This window comes from Cervus elaphus, chromosome 22 (genome assembly GCF_910594005.1).
Source record: "Cervus elaphus chromosome 22, mCerEla1.1, whole genome shotgun sequence".
In the NCBI taxonomy this organism is placed as follows: domain Eukaryota; kingdom Metazoa; phylum Chordata; class Mammalia; order Artiodactyla; family Cervidae; genus Cervus; species Cervus elaphus.
The window spans coordinates 4672452-4696659 of record NC_057836.1 but is presented as its reverse complement, the minus strand read 5'-3'; the positions used below and the strand labels follow the sequence as shown (position 1 = coordinate 4696659).

At 55.1% G+C, this 24208-nt stretch overlaps 1 protein-coding gene and 1 pseudogene across 2 annotated transcripts in view; one reads left to right on the top strand and one right to left on the bottom strand.

Annotated features, from left to right (window-relative positions):
• Positions 1-2786, bottom strand: part of PHF21B (PHD finger protein 21B) — an 83165-nt gene extending 80379 nt beyond the window's left edge. Inside the window, exons 1-2 of one of the 2 annotated variants that reach the window (XM_043882492.1) lie at positions 2311-2786; positions 1352-1417 (exon numbers count right to left, since the gene is read on the bottom strand). In XM_043882492.1, coding sequence (XP_043738427.1) covers positions 1352-1417; positions 2311-2364 — 120 coding nt within the window. In that variant the 5' untranslated portion in view covers positions 2365-2786. Of the gene's footprint in view, positions 1-1351; positions 1418-1578; positions 1761-2310 lie in introns of those variants that run through there. The other variant, XM_043882493.1, reaches the window with a different exon arrangement.
• An 18237-nt stretch (positions 2787-21023) lies between these two features.
• Positions 21024-21135, top strand: LOC122680919 (annotated as a pseudogene).
• Positions 21136-24208: the final 3073 nt, after the last annotated feature.

Sequence of the window (24208 nt, the reverse complement as noted above, 5' to 3'; positions counted from 1 at the left end):
ACCCGGCCTCCGAGTTCTCCTTCGCCGGGGTCGTCACCACCCCCCGCCAGCCACGTCCACGTCTCTCCCCTACACCGACCATCCCCCCGGGGAGAGGGGGGGGCCTTCGGATCCGGCCCGCCCCCGACCCGGAGTTAAGGGAGCGAGAAGGGGACCGGATCGGGGGGCGGGGGCGGGGGCGGGTGCGGTCCAAGTTTGAGGCTGACGCCGGCTGCCGGCATTCCGAAGGAAGCGCGATCGAAGGCCCGGGGGGCTGGAGGGGGGGCTCGGCGAGGCGGGGCGGGGCGGGGGCAGCGGGCCCGCGGGGCGGACGGAGGGAGGGGGAGGAGGGGGAGGAGGGGGCCGCGGGGACGGAGCCGGCGCCCCAGCCCCCGCCAGTCTCGGAGCCCGAGAGCGCCATTGGCTGCGCGGCTCAAAGTTCTCGGCTTGGGGAAGGGGCGGGGGTGCGAGTGCGGGGAGGGGGCGTGGGGGGAGGGGCGCGGAGGGGGAGGGGAGGGGCGGGGGGCGGAGAGGGAGAGGGGGCGGGGCGCGCGGCCGGCCGCGCTCCGGCGGCGGCGGCGGCGGCCTCTGTTCGCGGTGCTGAAACCCCTCTAGCGCTGAGCCCCGCGCAACTAAGTCACAATGGACAACTTTTCCTCGCCGAGGGGGCCGGGAGGGGTTGGCGGCCGGGCCCCCCGTCCCCCGTCCCCACGGCAAGCAGCTCCTCGCGGGCCCCAGTGGACACCCGGTACCCGGAGACCCAAAGTTGGGCAGAACCGAGGGGTCCCGGGGGCGCCTTTCTTTTGTTCCCCGGGAGCTGGCTGGCGTCAGGTTCCGAGAATAAAAGTGATGCCGGAGAAGTGGGAGGGGAGGGGGGAGCCCGGGGGAAGAACGATTTCTTTAAATTAAGATTTGCGGCGTAAACCCCCCCAAAAAAATCCACTTCCAAGGAGTTTGGTGTCCAGGCCCGAATGACCGCCCCCTCTTTCCGCACCCTAACGCCCGCGGGAGGCCGGGGACGGGGGCTGTTGAGGTGGGGACACCGACCCGGGAGAATTGTCTACATTCCAAAAACATGTCCACCAACTCAAAATGGACGCCGGGCTGCTCGCCGCCTTTTAAGGGCAGCTTCTCTCCTTCGGCCACTGCGGGAGCCGCGCTGCCCCCCGCCTCGGCCTCCAAGACCCTGGCCCCTTCTTCCCAGAAGCAGGGGGTGGGCGGGTAACTTTGAAGACCGCAGAGACTCCTTTGGGAGTCTGAGTGCGCGGCGCCGAGGCCAGCACTTTTTAGGGTGCTACCCAAGTGCCCGGCGACCCCTCCTAGGCCCCCCACCCCGCCACCCCGGGCGGGGGGCCGGCTCCGGCCCGCTTACTTGTTTGTCGCTGAGCGCGGCGATCCGCGGCTGCCGCTCGTGCAGCTGTTTCTTGAGGTCGCCGTTCTGCGGAAACACGGAGGCGCGGGCTCAGGCCGGCCGCCCCGGGGTGGGGGGTCCAGTGCGCCCGGGGCCCCGCGGGGCCGCCGCCCCCCTCCCCCGCCCGAGTTCCCCGGGCCGCGTCCCGCACGCGCGGCGGCGGGGCAGTGCCGCGTGGGGCCGCTTACCTGTGGCTGCCGCCTCATCGGGGCAGCTCGCGGGGCGGGGCGGGGGCCGCGGCCACCCGGCGGCGCGCCCCGAGCCGTGCAAGTTTGCAGGCCCGGGTGCGTGTGCGAGGGAGTGTGAGTGTGTGCCGGGGGGAGGGGGGAGGAACAAAGAGCCAAGTAAACACGGCGAGTCCGTGTCGAGCAAAGCTCATAAATATTCAAGTCGCGTCCTAATCTCCCCAACACACACATACACACACACGCGCGCGCGCGCGCACGCCGCAACACCGCCCGGGCTCCGGCCGCCGCGCCGCTGCTCGCCCAAGCAACAATCGCCAAAACTACTTTTGCAAACTGTGCAGGATTGCACCTGGGGGGTGGGGGCGGAGGGGGTGGGCGTACCCCCCACACACAGACACACACCGGGCAAGCGCAAGCAGGGGGCCCTCTCCCGGGACCCTAGTCCTGCAGATCCTGCCCGAGAAAGAGAAGACACTGGGTTCGGGTCCCACGCGTCCCCGATCCCTCAAACTGTGCAGGATTGCACGAAACGGGGGGGAGGGGTGCGGCGCAGAGGGGAAGCCCAAAGGGGAGTCCGTTCATGTACACACTTCCCCCATCCCTGGGGCAGCAGGCTCAAAGGAGGGGGCCTCTCCAGCTCTGCGCGCCCTGCGACGGAGAAGAGGACGCGGGGCTCCGCAGCCCGGACCCCGGACCCCGGGCTCCCGAAGCCAGCAGCCCCCGACCGCCTACCTGGTGGCGCGCGAGTTCCACGGCGAGCGCCTCGGGCCGGCTCTGCAGCTCCATCTCGGCAACTTGGGCAGCACTTTGCGCTCACTTTGGCCCCGGCTCCCGGGGAGTTGCGCGGCTCCGCGGGAGTCGGGGCTGACGCGGGCGGATCGGGTCTCCCTGGATGGTGCGGGGGGCGCGGGGGTTGGACACGAGCCCCCTCCCCCACGACCGAAAAGGGAGGGAGGGGGTCTGGAGATGGGGGGGAAAGAAAGGCGGCCGCGCGCCCCCCCAACTCCTCAGGCAGCCCGGCAAGTTGCGCCGGGTCCCTGGGCTGCAGGCGCGGCCCGGCGCATGGCCCCCCCCACCCCCGGCCCCGGCGCCGGGAGCCCCAGCGCAGCCCCCGCGCGAGCTGCCAGGAGGCAGGGACTATATTTCCTCCGGCGCGCGCCTGGATCTCGCTGGGGCCTCGGCAAAGTTGTGCCTCGGCACGATGCTTATTCAGGCAGTGCCCGGATGCAGCGGGCCGGGGCGGTGGGGGGCGGGGCCCGAGCGCGAGCCCGCCCCGGCCAGGCCCCGCCCCCGGCCCGGCCCCGCCCCATGCGCCCCTCCCCCGTCCTGCCCGCGCGTGCGCATTGCCGCCCCGCCGCGACCCGGCGCCCGAAGCGCAGAACAAAAGTGGCTCCTGGCGGCTCCCCCGGCCACTTCTCTTCTTCTCCGCCCCCACCTCCAGCCAAACCCTCGGGAAACGGGACGCCCACCGCATCAGCCCGGGGTCGGGACACTTTCCGATGGGACGGGAGATGGCCCACTTTCCCATTCCTAGTCTCCTCTGGCTCTCGCCTCATCCCTCTTTGCCCGTCTTCTACTTATTTTAAGTTGTCTTCCATCCACTCCTGCCCCCTGCACACTCGGCGCTGCCACTCAGGAGATTAACTTAGTCAGGTCGCCAGATTCCTCCACCGCCTGATGGCCACCGTGTTGTTTAAACAGTCTGAAAATTGATCTCTTGACTGTGCCTTTAATGATTTTTTTTCTTTTTTTTTTTTACACTCACAATTAAATTCTCAACAGATGTCATTGGAATTTTTTAAGACTGGTGTTAAACATCGTAGACGTGCCGGGTCAATGTGACATGAAACAATTATAACCACAGCTGCGGACATCGCATTTTAGAACTCCCAGCCCCACAGCCAGGAGGTTGACGTCTCTGAGTGGATATAGCATCGTGGAGTTACCATCTTCATCAATTAACGTTGGAAAGCTTTGTGCCCTGTTGGTAGCATCCTACTATGTTTGAGAGAAGCTGGGGAGAAATGGTGCAACCATATTACTCAAGCTAAACTGTTAAATGTTTACACTGATAAATTACTATAGGTTCAGATTCCTCTGCAGCACACAAAATACCCCAGTGAACGCAGGCAACAAATGCCCCTTTCAGCATATGCCAACATGCCGCTCCCTTGCTTCTACTGTCTGCAGAAGTTTTTGGAATTTTTTTTCAGGTCGGGACCCTAATGTCCTTCTGGCCTCCTATTCAGGGCATTTGGCGGTGACTTCTGTGTTTGTTGGGCCTCGAAAGACTGGGGGCTTCTTCTCCCCAACCCCAGCACTAGCCTTTAGGAGGCCCTTAAGTGAGGAATCGCTGTGATTTCTCTGCGAGCTTTGCTGAAGACTCACAAAACCATGGCCTGTCCTAAGTACCGTCATGGGTTTGGTCGAGCAGGGCTCACCAAATGCAGTAAAAAAAAGGCTGGCTCTGGCTCCTTCCATTCCAGGTTCAGCCCAGCTTGAATGGGGTCCCCTCTACCTAGCGCTTTATCTGGGCAGCCAGGTGAAGTGGACTGCCCACGCATCTGTGTTCCCAGAGCCAGAGTGACAGGGTTCCCACTGTAATCTGTAAATGTCACTGGGTTTTAGTAAAATTTCACAATAAGTTCATTGACCATGTATGTAATTGAATCAACAGAGAGGATGTTCAAGTTGTCCGTAACCTGCACAGAGTCAGGGAGATGCTGACCAGGGCCAGCCCTGTTTACAAGTTTACATTATTTAATCTGAGTTACCGTGATGATCCTGTACATGCCCCTCTGTCGTTTTCAGAGTTACCCGGATCCTGAGCCCGCAACAAATGCCAGGGGCTGGGTGCTCTCTGACAGAGAGGGAATTGGTTATGTGGAGGGAGAGAAACTTACCAGGAATCCTTGGCTGCTGCTGCAGACGCACTTTACCCTGTAAGTGACCGGCACACCAGCCCATCCTCCCTGGGCCCATGTTACGCTCTCCATCAGAATGCCCTTTCTCTCAGAACCCGCTTTTTAAAGTCCTCTTGGCCCTCCAAGATTGACTTCAAACGCCGCCTTTTCTGGGAACTTCTAATTTCTGCACATCAGTTCTTTACTCCTCCCTCTAGAGACTCACCATGAAGAACTTATGTTCAAGGGGGACTTCTGCCCCATAATCGAGGCCATGGCTTCCCTGCTGTGGCCTGAGCTGAACTGGAGCCTGGCTTGTGTGCAGGACACAGTACAATAAGCCCCTCCTTAAGAACCTTCACGGTGTCAACTTTCAAAGAGGTGACCATGCGTTCCGTCAACATCAGGTATGAGCAGAATGGCAGCTTGCCCTCTGTCTGCTCTCCCAGGTGGCTCAGTGGTAAAGAATCCACCTGCTGATGCAAGGGACACAAGAGACTTGGGTTTGATCCCTGGGTCGGGAAGCGTCCCTGGAGGAGGAAATGGCAGCCCTTTCCAGTGTTCTTGCCTGGGAAATCCCATAGACAGAAGGGCCTGGTGGGCAACAGTCCATGGGCTCTCAAAGAGTTGGACATGACTGAGCAGGCACACAAGCCTCTGTCTCCTATTGCTGACGATCCTTCAGCTCCACCATCTTACTCTTCTTTTTTTTTCATCTTCCTCTTCTTGACTGTTCAATGCCAGCCCCTGTGTGCCAGCTATTGTACTGTGCTACTGTGCTTTTCAAGGTACTGTACTGTAAGGTTAAAACTGCTTTCTTTAGTTTTTCAGTTTGTTTTTTATGTATTATTTGTTTGGTAAATATTATCAACCTATTACAGTACAGTATAGTACAGTACAGAATTATGTAGCCGATTGTGTTAGCTGGGTACCTAGGCTAACTTTGTTTGACTTACAAACAAACTGGACTTACGAATGTGCTCTTGGAACATAACCCATTCATGTGTAAAGGACTGACTGTGGATATTGAAGGGAGGAACAGAGTAGGGGCTAAAGCCAAGTAGATGCTTACCTGATGAATAAGTGAGTGAGGGGATGGGAGAATGAATGAATGCTAAAAGGGAGATGTGCTTAGTTGCTCAGTCATGTCTGACTCTTGCGACCCCATGGACTATAGCCTACCAGGCTCCTCCGTCCATGGGATTCTCCAGGCAAGAGTACTGGAGTGGGTTGCCATTTCCTTCCCCAAAAGGGAGATACATTTCATTTTTGGAAAGGTGGGCTGTTAACCATGACCACAGACGTGAGCAGTGTTGGCAGTTCATCCCGGCGTCCAGATGTCTCTTCACTTGCATTGTGATCAGGCGTACTGAGCCTGGGTTTGGATATCTGGGTTTGAGACTTGGGTCTACCCCTTAAGAGCCTCCAATCTTGGGCAAGTTTCTCAACATCTCCTAGCCTTCGTAACCACAGGTTACCCCCAGACCCACTCAGTTCCTCCTGGCCCTGGACGTTGGCTGCTTGCTCATTGGAGAGTCCCAGTCACAGCCCCTGCCCCTTAACTGGCCTTAAAGTGAGGGCCGGCCTTCAGCACAGCCTCCTCCGTCCCATGCCGACCCCAGGACAAGCTGCAGTGGCTCCATCACCATGTGGTCCAGCCCTGGGGACCCTGCAGCTCCTGCCTCTTCTGGCTTTCCTTTTTTTTTTTTCAGTTTCAAACAATTTATTAAAACACGAAAACATTTCCAGGAAAAGATCTAATTTGGAGAATGAAAAATGTAACCCATGGTAAGGAAAATACAAGTCATACACTGAACAGAGGAGAACAGACAAGGCAACCACGCTTTGTAGAACTCAGGACAACACTCTAGGCTTGTGAAAGCTTCCTAAACATGTCCAGAGTTATCATGTGTAGAAAACTGTAATTAAAGTAAGGTAGTTTTTATTAGTTGTATAATCTAAAAGTATGGGTCAATTTTGGACTTTATCTCCAAAAAGGCCTCACGGTTCTCCCTGGAATACATGTTCCTTGAGATGCCGACTAGAGTTCCCATTTATGGGAAATATGTTCTTTTTCCACACAGTGAAACTAGAAAAATTATATCAAAGAGAAATCTTTTTCTCTAATCTCCTTCAATAGCTCAGAAATGCAATACTTGGGAAATGTAATTTTTCAACTCAGACTTAAAAAAGCTTATGGCTTGGCATCAGATTTTTCGAAAAGTGAAGAACTGTCTGAACCACCATACTCTCCTCAAATCCTGTTTCAAACTTTTTCACGTAGCGCTACTTTTATTTTGTGAAGGTAGACTTCAATCTAATGACAGTCTAGACTGAGCCCTGCACGATGCACAAGCAAGTCACAGCACGCTTCAAGCCAAAAGAAGTGATCGATCTTCTGTTTTTGTCAAAATCGTATGACAATATCTGTAAAAAATTAACTAGGATTTATATGTGCCCAGTGAAGAACCCACAGAATGTTGTCTTATGGCACTCTGTGCAAAGTCTTGGTTCTTCCCTTGCTTTTGGCTTCCTCTTCTGAATTTTTCTGGCCACACTGCATGGCATGTGGGGTCTTAGATCCCCCACCAAGTGTCGAAACTGGACCCCTGCAGTGGAAGCACGGAGTCCTAACCACCAGAGCACCAGGGACGTTCCGAAATCTCCCCTTTTCATGAGAACATCAGTCATGTTGGATGAGGGCCTTCCCCAATGACACCCTTTAAACCTGCTCACTTCTGTAAAGACTCCATTTCCAAGTAAGGCCACATTTTGAGGTTAAGACTCCAAGGTGGGAACGTGGGGACACAGTTCCACCCACGGCAGCATGTCTGGAGCTCTGCTCTCTGAGATGGCCAACTGCATGCTGGCTCGGGGACACTCTGCTCATTCATTCACAGCGATTTATTAGGTCCCTGTGTCTGGTACACTCATTAACCTCACCTTAGTTCTTAGTCTTCATGCCTGAGTTTGTGTCTGGTCCCATGGATCGTGCCCAGGAAGTGCAAATGTGCTTCTGTTTGGACCTTTTGCTGATTTCAGTTGGAATCTGCTCCCTGACCTCCCACCCCCCTTCTCCCACTTCCTTCTATTCTGAAGCAATGCATTTCACATGATTTATAACAATAATTTCCATGGTGGCTCAGTGGTAAAGAACCCACCTACAATGTAGGAGCCTCAGGAGACACGGGTTCAATCCCTGGGTTGGAAAGAAGTATTCTTGCCTGGAGAATCCCATGAACAGAGGAACCTGGCGAGCTACAGTCCATGGGATGCAGAGTCAGACACAACTGAAGTGACTGAGCACTGATAACAGTGAATGGAAGCCAAGACACTCATAAAGAAGGCTGAGCACCGAAGAACTGGTGCCTTTGAACTGTGGTGTTGGAGAAGACTCTTGAGAGTTCCTTGGACAGCAGGGAGATAAAACCGGTCAATCCTATAAGAAATCAGTCCTGAATATTCACTGGAAGGACTAATCCTAAAGCTGAAGCTCCAGTACATTGGCCACCTGATGCGAAGAACTGACTCTTTAGAAAAGACCTTGATGCTGGGAAAGATGGAAGGCAGGAGAAGGGGATGATAGACAATGAGATGGTTAGATGGCATCACCAACTTGATGACATGAGTTTGAGCAAGCTCTGGGAGTCGGTGATGGACAGGGAAGCCTGGTGTGCTGCATGCAGTCCATGGGGTTGCAGTGTCGGACACGACTGAGTGACTGAACTGGCTGACTGAAGGTAATTGTCAGAGCCCCCGAGGCACTGAGGCCAGGATGACGCCTTGAAGGCTCTGTCTTGCACAAAGTCTCTAGGGATCCTTGAGTGATTATCCTCTGACCTGTAAGGGTCCTTCCTTCACCAGCTCTCAAAGGAAACCCTCGCTCAAGGTCAGGGGAGCTGGCCCGGAGCTCCGTCCTCCTGGGTTCCCCTCTTAGATCTCAGCCAGACATTGATTGACTACAGTTTGACATTTTTGTTTCAAATACAGTTATTCCAAGAAGTCTCAAAGCTTTTGCCTGCAGAAACTTTTGCTGATCCACAACGCATTTCTAAACTACACACTTATTGACAAGTTGGCTAAAGAGTAAGGATGGGCTTCCCTGATTGCTCAAACAGTAGAGAATCCACCTGCAATGCAGGAGACCCGGATTCAATCCCTGGGTTGGGAAGATCCCCTGGAGGAGGAAATGGCAACCCGCTCCAGTATTCTTGCCTGGGAAATCCCACGGACAGAGGAGCCTGGTGGGCTACAGTCCGTGGGGTCGCAAAGAGTCGGACACGACTGAGTGACTTTTGCTTTCACTTTCATTTATTTGGTTATGCTGGGTCTTGGTTCCAGCATGCAGGATCTAGTTCCCTGAAAGTGAAAAGTGAAAGTCTCTCAGTTGTGTCAGACTCTTTAGACCCCAGGGACCATACAGTCCATGGAACTCTCCAGGCCAGAATCCTGGAATGGGTAACGTTTCCCTTCTCCAGGGGATCTTCCCAACCCACGGATCGAACCCAGGTCTCCTGCACTGCAGGCAGATTCTTCACCAGCTGAGCCACAGGGGAGGCGCCTGCCCAGGGATCAGACCTGGGCCCCTTGCATTGAGAACATGGAGTCTTAGCCACTGGACCACCAGAAAAGGCCCTCACCTTGTCTCCCTTATTAAAAGCATATTTTTCATTTACTTTTTTCTTTTGTGGTGAGGACACGTGGCAGGAGATCTACCCTGTTGGCAGAACTTTGTTCTCAACGCAGCATTGCCAACTCTAGGTCCTAGGTTCCACTGCAGAGCTCACGTCGGTTCCTCTGTCTCAGCCCCAGCGAACACCTCTGTTTCACTGAAAGGAATGTCCACTGGGCTACAGTAGAGAATTGGAACCAGGAAGGTGGTGCTTGGGAGACCAGAATTAGTGCTTGCAGAGGGCTTTCAAGTGCCTGCCCTGACTGGGTGTGTTAGGTACATTATTTGATTGTCTCTTCACAGTAGCCCAGGGAAATTAGGACATGATGCCCCATTTACAGATGGGAAACTGAGGTGCAGTGATGTGAACTCACCCAGTCACCTCTCTTGGGTGCTGGGAGCCCTGTATTTGAACCCGGTCTGCTGGATCCCAAGATACCAGCTCTCAGTAATTCAAGATAAGGAAGCCCTGAAGGAAGACTTTCAGGACCCCCAACAGGAGGAACGGGCGCTGAGCAGTGGGAACCGGCGAGCCTGTGGTGGTCTGGGCAGTGTGGCCCCATCTCCATGTCCCCAGTGGAGCATCTCTGCACCACCTCCCAGCACGAAGTTCTCTGGGAAGGACAGAGTGGGGAGGTGATAACTGGCCATCTAAGAAACCAGTGTCAAGGCCTGGCAGGTGGCCACAGGCTCCTGGTTTCACCTCTGGGAGTTTGGGGGGCTTCCCTATTGGCTCACATGGTAAAGAATCTGCCTGCAATGCAGGAAACCTGAGTTTCGTCCCTGGGTCGGGAAGATCCCCTGGAGAAGGAAATGGCAGCCCACTCCAGTACTCTTGCCTGGAGAATCCCATGGACAGAGGAGCCTGGTGGGCTACAGTCTGTGGGGTCACAAAGAGTCAGACATGACTGAGCAAATTTTATGCCACACTTCACTTGTTAAAAGTGGTTGAGGCGGCATCAAATGAGAAAGTGGCCAGGGATGGACAGAGTCCCCCGCCCCCGGGTGGGTCCCCGATGGCCCGGAGCCTCACTGTGGGTGCCCCAAGGGCAAATTCCACCGCACAACGGGAGTCGAGTCTCAGCCCCACCTGAGAGTGCTTCTGTCCCAGAGCTTCTGTCATTGGTGTCCATCTAATTAGTACTTTCACACCCACATCCTCAGAGGCTCTAAGTCAGCTGTGAGGTTCCTGTTGGAGACCCCGTGGGTGCGCTGCCCGTGCATGAAGGATGCCCTTTACAAGGAGGGAGGGAACACACAGCATGGGGGGCGGCAGGAAGGGGGACAAGCCCCTGGTCTCTCTCACCTGTGTGCCCGGGAGACCCAACAAACCCAAGGGTGGAATTGGTCCTCTGGTTTCCTCTCACATTTGGTGATGGCTTTTGAAAATTATTTGTTTACGGTTGCATGCAGTCTTTCTCCAGTGGTGAAGAGCAGGGCGCACTCTCTAGCTGCAATGCAAGCGTTCCTCACCGCAGTGGCTTCTCTTGTGGCGGAGCACAGGCTCTAGAGTGGAGGCTCGGTACTTGAGGCTTAGTTGTCCCGTGTGCCCTGCACTGGCGGTGGATTCTTAACCACTGGACCGCCAGGGACGTCCCTGGTGATGGTTTTACTTCCAGACTTCCAAGCCAGCAGTGATTCGGAGCCTGGAACCTTTCTGCAGAGCAAGAGTGGAAGTTATTTTTCACTTGTCTGACCCCGAGTCTGGTTCCTCTCTCCGTGTGCAAGCCAAAGCGCACCCAGGGGAGTGAGGGGTGATTACTGGGGAACAGGGTGAGAAAGGGCTGGGTCCTGCTCCACATGACAGATGGCGTGCGGGAGGGACGACACCGTCAGCCCGCCACCGCACAGGAGGTTCCAGAAGAGATGCTGGAGGAGATGTACCCAAGGTGGGGAGCGCCGAGGAGGGAGCCCCCCTCCCCACTGCTGGGTTTCACACTCTGTCATCTCATTGGCCCTCACGAGACCCTGGGGTGGGGGTGGGGAGATTGCTATCACCTCCACTATACCTGGGGATGTTCAGTTCAGTTCAGTTCAGTTCAGTTCTGTCGCTCAGTCGTGTCTGACTCTTTGCGACCCCATGGACTGCAGCACGCCAGGCTTCCCTGTCCATCACCAACTCTTGAAGCTTGCTCAAACTCGGGTCCATTGAGTTGGTGATGCCATCCAACCATCTTATCGTCTGTCGTCCCCTTCTTCTCCCGCCTTCAATCTTTCCCAGCATCAGGGTCTTTTCCAGTGAGTCAGTTCTTTGAATTAAGTGGCCAAAGTGTTGGAGTTTCAGCTTCAGTATCAGTCCTTCCAATGAATACTCAGGACTGATCTCCTTTAGGATGGAGTGGTTGGATCTCCTTGCAGTCCAAGGGACTCTGAAGAGTCTTCTCCAACACCACAGTCCAAAAGCATGGGGAATACATGGGGAAGCTGAGGCTCACAGCAATTGGATCCTTTACAAGTCACCTAATTGGTAGCTGAGGATTGAGATTGTGGAGTTCCGGGCTTGAGTCAGCTCTGTTGCTTTCTGGTTGCAGCCCTGGGGGCAGGGCCTCGCAGGGCAAGGTCCCCAGAGAGCCCTGGAGCGGAGGCAGGGGTGCACAGGTGTGTGGACACGGGTGTGCCGGGAGAGGGGGGAGGTGGTAGCTTAGCTTGGGTTTGAGCCAGAAGCTGACCCTGAACTAGGATGCCCGTGAAGGAGTTGAGCCGGGAGGTGATCCCTGGGGGGTGACCCCCCAGGGATGATCCCAGGAAGTGTCTGTGGGTTGTGGGAAGGAAGCCCAAACATGGTGACTTAAGAAGCAGGTTACCATGAAGGGTCACAGGGCTCCCAGTTGTGAGAGCTCAGGGCGAGCCCACAGCTCCCGAGACCGGGGCCTCCCAGATGATCACAGAAGCCTCGGGTGCAGCAGAGGGACACAGCAGGGACTCACCACTGGTGAGGATGCTGCCCCAGGAGGACAGGCCAGTCCCAGCCCTGCCCAAGGGGAGGAGCAGGCGGGCTGAGGACCAGGTGGGGGTTAGGGCGGAGCCCACCCAGGCAGGACTGCTAGGACAGATAGGACTCCCCAAGACTTCTGTGCGTCCAACCTGTGAGCCTGGTCGAACAGCGATTGTGAGACAAACCAGGCTGACGGGCCGAGGGGCAGGTCTGGGAGGGACTGGGGCCGAGGGGGGACCCAGGGGGGACCCGGAGCAGCAGCTGCAGGGCTGAGCACATGGAGAGGAGCTCAGCGCATCTCCATGGCCCCTGAAGTGCTGCCCCAGGTCTGCCCGGACGCTGGCTCTTGGAGGCTGATGATGGGACCCCACGATGACCCTTTGGGGTCCCTTGTTTGTCTTTCCTGAGCAGGAAAGGGAGTTGGGTAGCCCAGCTGGTTGAGGTTGGGTTTTTGTTGTGGGTTTTTTCAGTAAGTCTTTTTTTTAAGAAGAATATTTTTTTGGTGTGGACTATTTTTAAAGTCTTTACTGAACTTGTCATAATATTGCTTCTGCTTTATGTTTTGGTTTTGTGGCCTCAAGGCATGTGGGATCTTAGCACCCAGACCAGAAATTGAACCTGCACTCCCCTGCATTGAAAGGCGAAGTCTTAACCTCTGGAGTCCCCTGAGGTTAGGTATTTGGGGGCTTGGCTGTCACCCACTGGCTGCATGGCGTAGTGGAAGCTATTGCTCTGAGTCTCCCCCTCCATATAAAACGGGGCTCGTCCACTCGTAGACAGTTCCGAAGTGCTACGTGCCAGCTGGAGTGAGTGGAAAGTGAGTGAACTTCCTCCCTATTGGCAACACGTGTGAGCCACGTGGCGGGTGCTGGGACAGACGAGTGCCCGGAGTGCCATGGCGGGGTCAGAACCTGGCCCTCTGGAACTGCCAGTGCTGGGTTCAGCTGGGTCCCCAACACCCACAGGACACCCTGGCAAAGCGGCCGCCTGGAAGAGGTCCTGGCATCAGGCGCCAAGAGGAGGGGCCTTGGAGGTTTGGGGCGAGGAGCGGCGGATCATCAGCAGTCACACAGCCGCCACTGGATGGAGGGTCTCAGCCCCCGACCCTGGAGCCTGGGACGGTGAGCCAGGGTGGAGCCAAGCAGCGGGACCCTCGGGGCGGGAAAAGTGAGCGTAATGCAGGTGGACAGGGGAGGGGAGGGGAGTGAGAGAGAGGAGGGCTTCCAGGGCAGCCTTGGGTTTCCGGCCTGGGGGACTGGGTGCTGGAGTGGGGTAGGGTGAGCCAGAGAGGGGAGGTTGGGGACATGACAAGGTCGGGGGTGTCAAGGCCCTACCTTCCCCGAAGCATGTTCTGGGGATGCTTTGTGAACCCTAAACGGCCAGGTCCAGTGCAGGGGCAGGCAGGGGGAGCGAGGTTTGTCGTCAGCCCCTCTTGATCTGTCTCCCTTCACTTTCCTTCCTATATGGGGTTGGATACATCCTCACAAAATTCGCAACCTCCCCAGAACCTCAGAAGGTGACCTTATTTGGAAATAGGGTCATTGCCCATCTCACTAAGCTAAGACGATGTCATCCCAGGGTCGGGTGGGCCCTTCATAGGAGAAATGAAAGTGGGAGAGACGCAGAGACACATGCGGAGAATGTCACGTGACCACGGACCTGGGACTGCTGGCCACACGGAAGCCAAGGGGAGGCGTGGAGCAGATTCCCACCTGGAGCCTTCAGAGGGAGCACGGCCCTGCCAGTGCCTTGATCTTGCATGTCTGGCTCCCAGAACCTTGAGAGGACACGTTTCTGCTGTTTAAAGCTGCCCAACCTGGGACTCTGTTATGGCCACCCCAGGACACCAATGCGCTCCCCATCTTTCCTTCCTCAGCCAGGCCTCATCCTACTGTGAATTCCACCTCTTTCTCGGGGCCACCCCAACTCAAGTCCTGAATCTCCTTGATTGGAGGATTGAGGCTGGATCTAACTCTCCTAATTGGTAGCACCCCAGACTGACTCCGTTTTCCCTGGAGGCTCAGGTGCTAAAGAATCTGCCTGCAGTGCAAAAGACCGTGGTTTGATCCCTGGGTTGGGAAGATCCCCTGGAGAAGGGAACGGCTACCCACTCCAGTATTCTTGCCTGGAGAATCCCATGGACAGAGAAGCCTGGCGAGCTGCAGTCCACGGGGTCGCAAAGAGTCGGACACGACTGAGCAGCTAACACACACAGCCTGGCTTTATCAGATGGCGCTTCACTTATTCCCCAGCAAGCTGAGTTTCACATTCTGCCTCTGGTCCTGATGGGGGAGAAACCGTCTTCAACCTTGGCACTCCACTGTCCTCGAATCCGACTTCCTCTGCCTTCAGTGGCTGGTGTCTGCAGAAGTAGATGGTGAGCTCAATTATTATTCGCATGTTCAGCCCAGATTTTTTCCCATAGTTCATTGAAAACTTTCAAGCACTTTTGAAACAAACCTCTTTTATTCCCCACCCATTCGGTTAGCTGAATGCCACAGCAGCAGCGGCAGAGCGCCTCGCTTCCCGTTGCACCCACCCTGCCTCCCCGCATCTCACTTGAGCCAAATCAGACAGTCCTTGTCAGCATCCTGCACGCCCCAGGTACCCGACAGGCGTTTCAAGTGATAATAACCGGGGGCTTGTTGAGCAAGCGCAGGTTAAATGGCAGGCATCATGATAGGGACTTCCTGTGTGGTCTCATTTTAACCCTTCACCCTCCAACCCCATTATATAGATGAGGAAACTGAGGCCAACTCATCTAATGACTTAGCCAAGGAAGTACGTAATGGTTTCTAACCGAAACTAGACCAGGTCCAAGCTTGGTGTCCAACCGCCCACGTCACAGCTCTGCTGGGCTCACAAAAGATCCCCAATAATGACCTATGTGGGAAGAGAATCTAAGAGTGGATGTGTGTGTGTGTTTAACTGATACACTTTGCCGTACACCTGAAACTCATGCAACATTGCAAGTCAACTAGACTTCAGTAAAAATTAATAAAAAATAAAGAGATGCTTTCCCTCACAGAACAGCCCCAACAAATACTGGCTGGGAGACCGACCACTGTTGCCAGTGGAAAACGCTGTTGGCTGGGAGACAGGGGTACAGGCCCCTAGTCCGGCTGTGTCACCCTCTGTGGAGGACACAGGTAAAAAAATCTTTCAACTGCCATGTGGCTGTCCCTGGCAAAATAGTAGTTATGGAATTACGAGTTATTAATAACATTTCTAATGATGAAATGAGCATCATTACTATTGCAATGAGAGAGGCCAAGAACTAGTGTTAACGGCAATAATGACTCATTTATTGGGGAATTAGAAAACACTTCAAAGTTCGTAAATCGGGGAGGAGTGAGAAAGCTAAGTATATAAGAAAAATGTGAATTTGAAAGTTCTGAAGATTTGCCTGATAGCGGCCAGAGAAGAATTTGAACACAGTTGTTGACCCAGGGCTAGACAGCTGCTGATGTATCCCATCTCCTAAAAACGCAGAACAGGGCTTCCCTGGTGGCTCAGTGGTGAAGCATCCACCTGCCCACACAGGAGACATGGGTTCGATCCCTGGTTTGGGAAGATCCCACACGCCACAGGGCAACTAAGCCCGTACACCCCAATACTGAGCCTGTCTCTGGAGCCGGGGAGCCACAACTACCGAAGCCCATGCACCTACGGCCCGTGCTCCAAAACAAGAGAAGCCAGCGTGATAGAAGCCACGCGTTGCAACTAGAGAGTAGCCCCCACCCTCTGCAACTACAGAAAAAGCCCACGCAGCAATGAAGACCCAACACAGCCAAAAATTAAATACATTAATTAATCAATTAAAAAAAAAAAAGAATACTGGAGCAGGTTGCCATTTCCTACTCCAGCAGATCTTCCCAACCCGCATCCAGATCAAACCTGCATCTCCGGCGTCTCCTGTGTTGGCAGACGGGTTCTTTACCACTGAGCCACCTGGAAAGCCCTTATTTTCACTTGAGACTCTCAGCATTCTCTGAGGTAGGGCGTCTGGAATTCTTTCCTTCTACCCTCTCCCCTCATCCAAAGGCACCGAGATCCTGGGAGTTTGACACCTCCTCTAAGTGAGCGGACTGTGGAGCTGGGGCCGGGGTCTGGCCTCCCCTGACCCCACACCCGTGTCCTCCCCTTGGACCTGCCCCCTACCAACATCAGCCTTCCCAGCCCCAGTGTCCACTCCTTCAAAATGAAGTCAGTGGGCAGGGGGCCTGTTGCATAAGAGGGTCTCATCAAAATGTTAGTTTCGTCTCCCTTTTGGGGGAGGGAGGGGTGCTGAACCCCATGGCGCTCAAAGATGTGGAGCAGGCGCTGAATTCGCATCCTGATGCCCAGTAAGGGGGGAAGAAGAGCTGGGAGCTGAGCCAGGGCATTTCAGGAGCCCATGTTCACGGCATCTGTAGGCACTTCTCTCACCCAGCCATGGTGGGGTCTCACCTGGGGGCCGGGGCTCCCAGCTGCCCAGGACGCTGCGGGAACTGGAACGGGAGCCTCTTCACCAGGAGCCCCCTTGTTAGGAGCTCTTTCTGCTTGGTGCACAGAAGGAAAGTCAGCTCCATCCACATTCTGCAAATTTCTTCCAAGGAAGCCGGATCGCTAGCCGCACACCCCGTCCTTCTCCAGTCCCAGCGCCAAGAACACTCCACAGCAGGTTCACGCCGACCCCCGTTCCAGGCCCTGTAGAGAATGACCTTGATCTGGGCCGTGTGTCGAGGCCGTTTTCCTTGGCGGCCACAGAATGCGCGTCACACCTGCAACTTGCGGGGCGGCTCATCCTGGGTCTCCTTGACCTGTGGTTTGCAAGCAGAAGAGAGCGCTCTGGTTTGCCAGGGACACCCGTCTCCCTCGGGAACAAGCGTTTGCATTCTCTCTTGTTCGATTGCTTCTAATGGAGGACACGGCCAGTCCCCTAGTCCTGGCTGAGTGGGCCAGAAGCCAGCCCCTGAGCAGAGGACTGGATGGGTTGGTCTGGAAGAGGCGCCCCATCTGGTCTGATCCTCGCATGACCCTGTGAGGGCGGCGGAGCTGGAGAGGCCTCTGAGCCTTGCTGAGCAGGTGAGAGAACCAAGGCTCAAGAGACGAAAGCGACTGCCAAGGTCCTTGCCGATAAGAGGTGCGGGGTGGAACCATGTCCAATCTCTGCCGGCTCAAGGCCACCGTACCTCCCACGGCAGGACGCGGCTGAGGATGGAGGGGCTCACCCTGGGCTCGAGCGCCCCCTCGGGTCCCTGCACCCTCCTTGCTCCGTTCTCCCCAAGCCAGGCTCCCGTCTGTAAAATGAAGGGGAAGGGGTCTTGGCCACCACCAGAGACCCTCCCCTTGTCTGCAGCCATCCTGCCTTATTTTCCCAGACCAACCTACCCCCCAAACCCATCTGCTCTCCGAAAATCACTGGCTGCCCCTCCCCAGTCCCGCAGGCCAGCCCTTTATTTCTCTCACTGCCTAGCTAATGACGGGGAGGCTGAGCTTGGGAACCACTAGGGGATACCCCGTGCTGGCCCAGTGGGACCCACAATAGATTTAAAAAGATTTTAAAATCTTTTTAAAAATGTATTATTCAATTCCATTTTTACAGAAATCATTGACTTCTTTTTTAAAAAATGTATTTATTTTTAATTGGAGGATAATTGCTTTACAACATTTTGTTGGTTTCTGCCACACGTCAGCATGAATGAACCATAGGTAAACATGCTCCCTCCCTCTTGAACCCCCCTCCCACCTCCCACCCCATCCCATGCCTCCAGGTTGTCACAGAGCACCGGTTTGAGCAAATTGCCACTGGCGATCTATTTCACAGATGGTGATGTGTGTGTTTCCATGCCACTCTCTCTGTGCGTCCCACCCTCTCCTTCCCCACTGTGTCCCCAAGTCTGTTCTCTGAGTCTGCATCCCTATTTGCACATAGGCTCATCAGTACCATTTTTCTAGATTCCATGTATATGCACTAATACATGATAGTTGTTCGCTGATTTCTTATACCAAATTCTGGCCGCCCTGAGTTTGTTTTAAGTAGCTAATTATTTGGGGCTGCACTGGGTCTTCATTGGTGCGTGGGTTTTTCTCTAGTTGGGACGAGCAGGGGCTTCTCATTGCAGTGGCTTCTCTTCTTGCAGAGCGTGGCCTCTAGGGCTTGCAGGCTCAGCCGACACAGTGCTCAGGCCTCCTCACCCTGTGGCTCGTGGAGTCCTCCTGGTCCAGGGATCAAACCAGTGCCCCCTGCATTGGCAGGTGGACTCTCAACCACTGGACCCTCAGGGAAGTCCAGCAGCTATTTCTGAATGAAAAAGAAAAGGGAAGGGACACCACACACCAGGCTGCCCCCGGGGCCAAGGAGGACAGCGCTGCTCCTGCCCTCCTGCGTCTCTGATGATGGACGGGCCGCGTGGCCAGGTGTGGTCCTGCCCACCCAGGTGAAGAGATGCCCCTGCTTGTCCCCTGGCGCCTGAGGGTCCCACCCCATATGGTCTCCCTGGGGATCCTCTGTGAAGCTGAGGCGTCAATGGTCAGCCGCATGCCAACATCCCTCCAATCCCCAGAGATTCTGCTGCTAACCATCTCTGTGTGGATGTCCTATACAAGTTTCAAGGCCAACCCATCCTAAGGAACCTCTTTTCCCTTTGTGTCCGTTCCTTTGTGCCGGGGTTCCATTGGCAAGTGATGTTTCATTCATGGGTGGTACCTGTCCATGGGTGGGTGCCAGTGATCTTCTGGGGTAGGTGACAGTGTTACCTGGGGGCTGTGGTCCAGTGGTGCTGGCAGAAGTGCCCAGTGCTGGGAAGGACCCTGGCTGGCCCTGAATTGGACGGGCTCAGCCTGAAGTCCCACTTACCCCATGTGACTGCGGATGAGTGACCCAGCTCCCTGGCCTTTTACATGCAGATGGTGATGCCACCTCACCCAGGTGATGATGGGACCTCAACAGTGGAGTGTCAGCAGGGCAGAGAGAAGTTCCTGTGGCTGGGCCTTCTGCTGAACAGTGCTCTGGCCTGGCCGACGGGGGCGCGGCCCCAGGAGCTACCCTGGATGCAGAGATGACACGGGCGGCAGCCTGCACCCCAGCTAATACAGGAGTCCCAACGGGGCCATCAAACGGGCACCTGCTGAGGGGCACTGAGCAGCCCTGCCGCGCGAGAGCCGTGGCTTTTAAACTGGTCTCTTCCTCTTTTCTTTAATTTTTAATTTTTTTTCTGGCCACATCACAAGGCTTTCAGGATCTCAGCTCCCCAGTCAGGGATTGAACTCAGGCCATGGCAGTGGTAGCGAGGAGTCCTAACCACTGGGCCCCCAGGGAGCTCCCAGGCTGGTGTCTTCTACTGTCACTGCCATGGGCTTCTCGCTGACCTTGACCGCGGACTGTGCTCCAACCTCCGTCCCTCCCCAGCCTCACTTCCCGTCTCCCCGAAGTGCATCAGTGGCCACAAACCTCCCTCCCTCCAGGGCTCTGCTCCTGGCCTGCAGTGTCTGAGAGCAGCCTCCACGCCTCGCTCACCTGAGCTGGTCCATTCCCCGCCACCAGCCCACCTGCCTCAGCCCGTCCCTCCTGCCGCCAGGATCACCCGGTTTCACATTTAACTTTTCTCTCCTCGCCTTCCTCCCGAGTAGTGTCTCCTGCCCCCACGCTGGAAGCGTCCAGCAGAATCAGCTCTCAGAAGCCTCCTGGGCCTGGCCGGGTCTCTCTCCCAGATCCTTGTGTCTGCACCTGGTCCAAGACCACTTGCCTACACATCCAGCCGTAGACCTTCCCTCCAGCTTGGATTTGGAGTAGGAAATGGTAGGACCCACTCCAGTCTTCTTGCCTGGGAAAGCTCGTGGACAGAGGAGCCTGGTGGGCTACGGTCCGTGGAGTCGCAAGGGTCAGACATGGCCAAGTTACAAATGGGTAACCTTTCTCAGGGCACCTCCCGCCCCCGAGCCTCCCCCTGTTCCAGCTTTGGTGCCCTTTGTGAATCATGTGCCCCCCTCCCACCCCAGGGCCTCTGTCTGCCCAGGGCCACTGCTCTGCTGTCTGACGGCGGTTACAGCGCCTCTCTGCCGCCCGCAGCTCCAGGATCCCCGAGCTCTGATCTGCCTTCCTGCGGGCAGTGATCTTCCCCCTTCGTGGCTCCGGGCCTGGCATTCCTCTCTCCTCTCTTCCCTAGGCCTGGCTCCTCAGACCAGCAGGAGGGCCCTTGTGCTGCCAACCAGGCCTCTCCCCTGGGGACCCTTCCTCAGATGCAATGCCCGGGGTCTTCCCAGAGTCCCGCCCACCTGCCCACCTGCAAACCTCAGCCCCTTCAAGGGTCTTCCTGTCCCTGGAATTCCCATTCCTGCTGCTGCTCCAGGGCATCCTACCGGATCCTGTCTGTCTGCATCGTCACTGCTTTGGGTGACCCACCCCCATCCCCAGCAGGCAGAGCTCCTCCGAGAGCGACCACCTCCCCCCACCCTGCCAGATGCAGTCCCTCCTGAACCCTGCGGGGCCGCACAGGGCACAGGGCAGCTCAGGGAGCGCTGGTTCTACACCCAGACCCGAGAAGCCTGCGTGTAAATAATTTTTAATATGTTGAAACACATTAAAAATGCATTAGGAAAGCCGGCTATTTAAAGAATCCCATACGGAATCCTTTTCTGAAAACAAGAACCTCTTCTTAATGGGAATAATCACTCCCTAATTCAAACAGTGCCTGTGTTTGAATCTTCATCGACCATATTGCCTCTCTTAAGAACATCTTACGAGGACCCAGAAACTTTATTCCCGGGGCAGTAATAATGCCTATGAATGGTTAGACCAGAAAAATACCATGGGATATTACCTAAAATTATGTCAAGTGTTCAAAAAAACTATGAAGTCCATTTCTAGGTGTCTTTGCTGGAGCTAAGAGGTTAGGGCTGAGTCAGAACCAGCTGCATAATTTACAGAGCTTGGGACAAAATGAAAATGTGAGCTGCTTGTTCAAAGATAATAAAGATTTACAACACACTCAACAGGAATCTGGGTTCATTGTAACAAGGGGCACAAAATTTGTGGGCTTCCTACGAACAAACATCCAACATGTTTCCCTCTGCCCCTCCACATGGCTGCTAGGTGGGGCCAGTGGGACAGCGCTCAATATTGGAAGTGTTAAGTGGGGGAACTTGCCACTTGGAGCCTGTCTGGTGGCGTGGGTGCACCAGGAGTGCTCTTGTAAAGGATTTGTTCCTTTGTGGCTCAGAAAAAAATAGGTTCTAACTATATTCCATTCTGGAAAAGGCAAGACTATGAAAACAATGAAAAGACCGGTGGTTGCCAGAAGTTTGCAGGGAGATAATACACAGAGTATAGAAGTTTTTATGAGCAATGAAAATACTTCGAATGACATTATAATGAATATATGTCATTACACTTTTGTCCAAATCAATAGGAATGTGCATCATTATCATCTTCATTAAAGTGAACCCTAAGATGAAAAAAACCAATAAAGAGTTTCAAGACGGTGAGAGCAGAGAGTTCAGTCCAGGGTGGACTCCTTCTGCGTGCCAAAGCCCGTGCCACTGTCCAGGGCATGTACCCATGAGGCTGGCCATTGACCAAGAAAGGAAGAGATTTTTTAAAAAGTCTTTATTGAATATGTTACAATATTGTATCTGGGTGGTTTTTTTTTTTTTTTATGTCTTGATTTTTTGGCCACAAGGTATGTAGGATCTCAGCTCCCCAACCGGGGATTGAACCCAACCCTGTGCATTGGACTGGACCACTAGAAAGTCCCAGGAAGAGATTTCTTCCAGGGCCCCACGCAGGGGAGTCCTGCCATGGCTGGGAAGCTGCCGTAGGCACTCTTCCGTGGCTCTCAACCCTAGGTTGTGACGATGGTGAATGTCATTTGCCTTGAGATGAGAGAGGAGTCCGAGAGGACAGCCTTGCCAACGCCTTGCCTCTACCCAGTGAAACTGGTTTGATGTGTGACCTTCAGACCTGTAAGAGCATACGTTTGTGCTATTTTAAGCCACTATTTTGGATAATATGTTACAGCAACCATGCTGGTGTTGTTCAGTGGCTCAGTCGTGTCCAACTCTTTGCGACCCCACGGACTACAACACGCCCGGCTTCCCTGTCCTTCACCATCTCCTGGAGTTTGTTCAAACTCATGTCCGTTGAGTCGGTGATGCCATCCAACCATCTCATCCTCTGTCGCCCCCTTCTCCTCCTGCCCTTAGTCTTTCCCAGCATCAGGGTCTTTGCCAAACAGTCAGCTCTTCGAATCAGGTAGCCGAAGTACAGCAGCCAGAGGAGCTGGGGTCAGGGCTGGACACCGGCTGTGTGGGCCCATCTTGATCTTAGGGTCACTCAGGCAGCTTCTCCCTTCTCGATCGCCCCCCTCTGCCTTTGCATGCCAAAGCGGCTCTTCTGTCCCAAGGTTGCCAAATGATCGTTTGCCGCCAAATCTCTGTCTCTGTGCAGGTGGCCTCCCTCACCTGCACTGTCCAGGTGCCAATCTGTGAGGTCATCCGCCAAGAGAAGCGAACAGAACAGAATCCCACCCCCACGCCCTCTCCTCCCCCAGGTCTGGGGGCCTGGGTGGATGGCCCCCGCCCGTGCGGCTCTCACGCCCACAGACAGTCTGTCCCTGGGCCCCACCGCGAAGTGGCTCTCCATGTGTCCACCACTACCCGGGCACTTACCTCCCCTGGAGACCTCCCGTGGCCCTGCTGCCCGGGCCCCCCTCCTTTCAGCTCGTTTATCAAACAGGCACCTGTCCCTCCCCAGCTCAAAGTCGGCGGCCCCGGGATGGAGAGCTCCTGAGAGCTGACACCCCCCCCTCCCAGCCTCCAATCACTCCAGCCACGTGGCCCACCAGCGGTCCCTCATGGTCCCCAAGCTCACCCGTGCTCACCCCCAGGCCTCTGCACTGCCCCTCTCCCTCCCCCTCCTCCTGCCTGCCTGGCCGCTTCTATTTTTTGATTTCTGGCTAAAGGGGTGGTTTTCTGGCAGAGCACGCAGCGTGGGAATCCACCGGAATCTATTCTGCCTGCTGGAAGAGCTGTGAGCACCCGTGACATCACGGTGGAGGAGACGTCAGGTGGTCAGCAGGGGCGCAGTGTGGTGGCAGGAGCTTCGGGTGTGACGCTTGTGGCCCTGGTCGGCCTGCTCCTTCTGCAGACCCGCCTGGCTGCAGTCTGTCCCCTTCCAGGCATAGTCCTTTTTCCCTGACACGCCCAGCACTTAGGTCCCTGGCTGGCAGAGGTCTAGCCTGTTTCCAGCTGCTGGTCGCCCCCTCGGTCCCCCGTCCGCCCCCACCAGAGCACAGACAGCCCCCATCCTCATTTATCCCACACAGCACCCCTCCCCCAGGACCCTGAATTCTGCAGATGTTCTCAGCTTCCCTCAGGCCGGGCACGTCCTCACCTGCAGGTGGTGGGGAGGGGAGGATAGATGCAGAAGCTAAAAAGAAATGGTACAAATGAACTTATTTACAACACAGAAACAGTCTCACAGACTTAGAGAATGAAATTATGGTTACCAGTGGGCAAGGGTGGAGGAGAGGGACAGTTAGGGAGTTTGGGATGGACATGCACACACAGCTATATGTAAAATGGATCACCAGCAAGGACTACTGTAAAGCACGTGGAACTCTGCTCAACGTTATGTGGCAGCCTGGATGGGAGGGGAGTTTGGAGGAGAACGCATACATGAATATGTACGACTGAGTCCCTTTGCTGCTCACCTGAAACTACAAAATCATTAATTGGCTATTCAGTTCAGTTCAGTCGCTCATTTGCGCAGTCAGAAAGGATGACAGCATGCCAGGCCTCCCTGTCCACCAACTCCCAGAGCTTGCTCAAACTCGTGTCCATCGAGTCAGTGATACCATCCAAGCATCTCATCCTCTGTCGTCCCCTTCTCCTTCTGCCTTCAATCTTTCCCAGCATCAGGGTCTTTTCCAATGAGTCAGTTCTTCACATCAAGTGGCCAAAGTATTGGAGTTTCAGCTTCAGCATCAGTCCTTCCAATGAATATTCAGGACTGATTTCCTTTAGGATTGACTGATTTGATCCTATATTCCAATATAAAATAAAAAGTTTTTTTTTAAAAAGCAAAATAGTGAGGATGTGATTAAGATCCTTCCCAGCTCTGAGGTCCTTGAATCAGAG